Source organism: Myxocyprinus asiaticus, chromosome 9 (genome assembly GCF_019703515.2).
Source record: "Myxocyprinus asiaticus isolate MX2 ecotype Aquarium Trade chromosome 9, UBuf_Myxa_2, whole genome shotgun sequence".
Taxonomy (NCBI): Eukaryota; Metazoa; Chordata; class Actinopteri; order Cypriniformes; family Catostomidae; genus Myxocyprinus; species Myxocyprinus asiaticus.
In genome coordinates, this window is record NC_059352.1 from 41,380,137 (window position 1) to 41,386,136 (window position 6,000).

The window sequence follows — 6,000 nt, forward strand, 5'->3', positions numbered from 1 at the left end:
GTGAAATTAAATGAAAAGATTCTCCTCCTGGCCCTCCACCGGGGGATGGAGTGGTCTGCTTATCAGCTCCAGAGCAGCGGGTTTCCTCATCCCCGGGTCGCCCGTCTCAGGGGCGCTTCGAAGACTTCCACGAGTTCTTGGCGGCCAGCTGTGAGACGGGTGGCGTCTGCTTCCTGCGGTGGGCTCCATGCCGGGACCAGGCCGCGGGGGTGGGCTGCGGCGGAGCCGGTGCAGTCACCGCAGGAGGACGCCCTTGGCGACAAGCAGACTGGGTGCGGGATCTTGAGCCGTGCAGGATGTGTCGGATAACTTCCGTCTGCTGCTTGTCGCCGAACAGGCCAACCAAGGAACCGTGCCTTGTCAGCCTCTCCCATCTCGACCAGGTTGAGCCAAAGGTGCCGCTCCTGGACCACCAAGGTGGACATCGCCCGCCCGAGAGACCGCACCGTGACCTTTGTCGCCTGGAGGGTGAGTTCGGTCACCGACCGCAGCTCCTGCATCAATCCCGGGGCGGAACTACCCTTGTGCAGTTCCTTTAGAGCCTTGGCTTGGTGGACTTGCAGGAGAGCCATGGCGTGCAGGGCGGAGGAGGCTTGTCCAGCGGCACCATAGGCCTTGGCCGTCAGGGACGACGTAAACCTATAGGCCTTGGATGGGAGCTTTGGACGCCTGCGCTAGGTGGCGGCACTCTGCGGGCATAGGTGCACCGCGAGCGCCATCAAGGGTACTGAGGGCGGGGAGCTGAAAGATCAGGACCTGGCAGTAAATGGTGCCTCCCACAACCATGTCAGCTCCTCGTGCACTTCCGGGAAGAAAGGAACTGGGGCGGGGCGTGGCTGTGAGCGGTGCCACGAGCCTAGGAACCAATCATCGAACCGTGAGGGTTCAGGAGAGAGCGGAGGGTTCCACTCTAGCCCGATGCTCACAGCTGCCCGGGAAAGCATGTCCATCATCTCCGCGTCAGCCTGTGACTGGGCGACCGTACCCGAGGGGGGGAGCCCTGCTGAGGCTTCCACGTCCGACTGGATGAGCACGCTCTCCGATGCTGAGCTCGAGAGCTCATCACCTTCGCGGGCTCCGAACAAGAGGTCAAACTCGCTGTGAGACGAGCCGGCGGACTCATCCAGAAACCCGATCGGGGCAGACGAGCGTGCTAGGGAATGGGAGGTCCGTGGGGGGATACCCGACAGAGGTGGTCCCATTGGGGTCCCCAAATCACCCCCAGTGCTAGCCACACTGGCCTCATACTCGTAGGTAGAAGGACCGAGGCGGGGAGCCACTGGGGTGGCTTGCTTTCTTACGAAGGCAAGCCGCGACCGCAACGTAGCCATGGTCATGTTCTCGCAATGAGTACATGATCCATCCACGAACGCTGTCTCCGCGTGGGTAGTGCCCAGACACGAAAGACAGTGATCGTGACCGTCAGAAGGCGAGAGATAACGACCGTAACCAGGAATAACACACAAACGGAAGGGCATCTTTAAAAAGACGTTCTGTGTGTGCCGCTCTTTTAGAGATATATACTCTTTTAGAATACACTCTTTTATTTCTGCCAAAGCGCCCAGGGGCGTTCTCTGCAGTGCACCAGTGCAGAGGGGGAGAAGCTGCTGAAATGTGCCGTCAGATCCAGCAGAGGTGAATGAACAACTGTAAGAAATCAGCTCAGTGAGAATCGACTGTTCAGCTCCGAAGAGAAAATCTGAATGAGTGGTTGCATACCAGCTCCTTTTATACCCGTATGTTCGGGGGAGTGGTATGCAAATACCACTCGCCAATTTTCATTGTCCTTTTTTCAAAGACCAGAGGTGCTTCGGGCTCCCAAGAGTGACCCCTAGTGTCACTACATCGACACAACGTCGAGTGAGTGACAGATAGGGAGCTCACATTATTGTCAAACTACATATAAACTTACCACTGAGAAACATCCTGTTCTTGTCACGATGGTGGTTCGGGTTTATCTTCCGTTGCATCATTGTCGGACTCGTGCTCAAATTGATAAGGTAAAACAGAATTTTTTTCAGACGGAGCTGAAACTCGGATATGGTAGTGGCCGTTTCCTTTCTGACATGCGCTGTAAGCGGTAGACCAATCACAACAGACTGGGACATCTGACCAATCAGAGCAGAGTAGACTCTCTGAAAGGAGGAGTTTAGAATGAATCCTTTAGAATGGATCATTGAATGAGTCGTTTTTGACACTGGGAAAAAAAGGTAATGCTGCAATTTAAATTATGAGCAAATTAAAGTGTTTTTTGACCTTGGATGCATGTAAATCTATTGTATGAGACCTTTAAAACAAAATTAGGCACGTTTAAAAACCATATTAGGTGCACTTTAAGCAGGTCTGCTACCATCACTCTATGACCACATTTACATGCACAGAAATTCCAAAATCAATCAAAATTTTGTCATATTCCTGTAATCTGATTGCCATAACCAGATTAAGCCAAAATTACAATTTCTAGTTGAATAAAACAGCTGGCATATGCCTTTATTAAAGGAATATTCCTGGTTCAATACAAGTTTAGCTCAATCGACAGCATTTGTGGCATAATGTTGATTACCACAAAATAAAAAAAATGTTTAAATCATCTATCCATCCATCCATCCTTTTTTTTTTTTTTTTTTTTTTTTAAAGAAAAAAATTGTGGTTACAGTGAGGCACTTACAATGGAAGTGAATGGCGCCAATTTTTGGAAGCTTTAAAGGCAGAAATGTGAAGCTTATAATTTTATAAAAGTGCTTAAAATAATTTTTCTGTTAAAACTCATGTATGTATTATTTGAGCTGTAAAGTTGTTTAAATCGTTGATTTTACAGTTGTTTTAGGGTTTGCTGACATTACATCGTCATGAAAACTAAGTTCTAAAATTGGCTATAACTTTAAACAGAAAAGGTTAGTAAGTGATTTAATCACACTAATATCATGTTAGCACACATTTTGTTTATGTCTTGTGGCTATATTTTTTAAACAGATAGTATTTTAACATTACAGATTGTCTCCATTCACTTCCATTGTAAGTGCATCATTGTAACCCAGACGTTTGCTATTTTTAAAGAAAAGGAGAGGCAAACCAAAATTACATTTTGTAGTAATCAATATTATGCCACAAATGCTGTCAATTAAGCTTAACTTGTATTGAACCCAGAATATTGATTTAATTTGAATTTTTGGGTCATGTAAACACTTTATTCGGAATATCCACCATAACTGAACAACATTTATATATGCGCATGTCCAAACAATGGTAATTCTGGGCCATATTAGATGCAGACAGTTGTGAAAATTCAAGATACTGAGAAACACATTTTTAAAACGAGAAGACTTCATGGCCTGCATTAGTAAATGTCTCATGACCTACATTTTGCAATTCATTGCTGAATTACTGTGTGTTATTGTAAAGGACCTGAATGAGAATTAATGAGTTGGTTAAATTACCAACCGACATTACTGAAATGCAGCGTAATAAATAGCAAGAGTGGGCATCCCAGTCTTCCCATGAGAGAATAGCAGGAACAGACTGTGCATATCTTAGTTTATTCGGAATATGCCGATTACACTCCAATGTGCCTATAGCTCTGGAGCATGAAATCATCTTTTTCAGAATACATCAGCGGGTCACAGACCACGTTTTACATGCATGTAATTTTCTGATTAAAGTCCAAAGTCTGAGCATTTATTGGTCATTGTAAACATTTAAACCATCAATTTATTACCTCCCTGTGGCTCTCAATAGTTGACCATTTGTGATCCTAGCCTTAACCCCGGTGCATGACTGTGTCAGATTGCCAATGAGAGAAACATTCTGGTGCTTACATCAAAAAGATCTGTATAGTGTAATACACTCCAATAGCTCTGTACTGGAGTATAGTCAAACCAGCCATCTGGCACCTTGTCTATCTGACAGCTTATTTTATCAAGCCTTGCTTTCAACACGTGTAACAACACTTTGGATAGGTAACAGGATGGGAAGGAATCGATAAGACGAAGCCCAACACAGAGAGAATTTAAACAGCAAATTTACAGGTCTGCTATACTCTAATGATACAATTATTTTCATTCCATTATATTATTACCTTACTGATTTATCCTAATGCTGAGTAAGTTGCTTTAGAACTACGGCAAAGTTAGTTTTACGTTTGACATTCGGGTTCATACACATTAAACTTTAAGACCACTTGACGTAAAGATGACAAACCAACTGCAAATTACTCAGAATATTATTCCCTCTGTTGCACAAGACTTATTTTTGGGAGTTTTTCTTTGGTAGTTTTTAAATTGAATATTTAATCCCTGTTTTTATAGAGAATATTTGGTCCCTTTAAATGTAAGATGTATGAACCCGTATATCCAACGAATGTCAAACGTAAAACTATACAGCAGTTGCTTTAGAACGGAGATACAGCGCTTCCTCGTATGACCATCGTAGACAGCTCAACAGATAGATTTATTGCAGACTTTCATGTGGCCCCTTAAAGCTATTTAGAGAGAGAACATAATTGTTCCCAAAGTGTCTCTGACAAGCGCTCCCTTTCAGTGTTACATTTATCCCACCAATACAGTGTAAAGTAACACAGGAGGACCAGATGTAATGGTTTGGGGCTAGATAAGATCTGCATAAGATCTGGTACTCAAAGGGTGCAGGTTCAAATGCCACATGGGGTGATCCATGACCTACGTATCACCATTGTGCCCTTGATAAAGACCCATAATCCCATGTTGCTCCATGGGGACAGAACCTCTAAGTGTATTGTAAATTACTTTGAATAAAAGCATCAGCTCAGTTACTCATAAGTAACCTGATTCATAACAGAAAAGCAAAGGCACGGACGTTAGGAAGAGTTAGGGACAAGGAAAGCAGTGCATTCACGTCTCTTACCGGAGCAGTTCCACCCGGTGGGCGTTTGACAGTCGCTCAGCGAGGAGGGGAACGCGCAAAGTTGTTTCAGTGGTAATACACAAAAAAAGCAATAAATCGTAAATAAAACTAGACGTGTCCAATTTCCCTGCCGCGGTCTGCGTGTCTGTCGCACTACCGCGCAAAGAGCCATTTCAGTTCACCGGGAATGACACGGGGCGCAGAGCGCAGACATGAACCGAGGGATCCGATCCCACGATGAGCGCAGGCAACACAGATCTCAGCCGCGGAGCAGTGATACACATCTTCCGGGCAATGCTGCGATGATCCCCATGTATGTGTGACACTGGTGCGGTTGGACTGTCTTTACAAGTGGAAGTGTCCGGTTGCAGAAAAGCAGAGTGATGAAACTCAAAGCTGTGATTAAAAAAAATACATATCCAAGCATGGACCTGAAAAAGCTGTCCGGATCTATTACTTGATCATGTTCTCACTCCATTCTGATATATATATATATATATATATATGCTGAAACGCAGACTTCAGTATCTCTCTCTCTCTCTCTCTCTCTCTCTCTCTTGCTTCCTATATGAGTGTGTCTTGTTCCGCTGGTGTCTGACTGCGAGGATGAGGATGATGGTGATGAGGATGATGAAGGTGAGAGGTGGGTACACACTTCTCTAACGGCGCGGATTGGCTGTAGCGGATGCACTGCCAACATAGGCCACCCGATCCCGTGTACCGAGCCGTGTATTGAAGCATCGCAGGCAGAGCATGAAAGACTGATCCAACCCTCTTAAAGGTAATTGAAAAAATAAAAAAAAAAAAAAAATAAATAAATAAAAATGTTTAGGCTACTCAATATAAGATTTCACACAAAAATAAAACTGAATCAGACTTGACGAGTACTTCTTAACACTAAAAGTAACATAAAAGTGAAGCCTAATTTCTGTTGATCATCACTGATCATGGTTCCGATCTCTAAAGGCAATGCTGCATAAGAGCTTTTTGTTTTCCCACCCCGTGTATTTGCAGCGGGTGTCGCTTGTTGCATACCGAACTGCGTCACACAAACTTTCGAGCGTCTAACATTTAAATAAATCACCGTGCGTGAGCTCGCGCGCTTCTCTGCGTTCAATTTCA

At 44.8% G+C, this 6,000-nt stretch overlaps 1 protein-coding gene across 1 annotated transcript in view; it reads right to left on the reverse strand.

The window, feature by feature from the left end:
- Positions 1-5,322, reverse strand: part of LOC127446277 (tomoregulin-2-like) — a 179,833-nt gene extending 174,511 nt beyond the window's left edge. The window contains exon 1 of the mRNA XM_051707053.1: positions 4,879-5,322. Within this exon, the coding sequence (XP_051563013.1) occupies positions 4,879-5,050 (172 nt within the window). The 5' untranslated portion in view covers positions 5,051-5,322. The remainder of the gene's footprint in view (positions 1-4,878) is intronic.
- Positions 5,323-6,000: the final 678 nt, after the last annotated feature.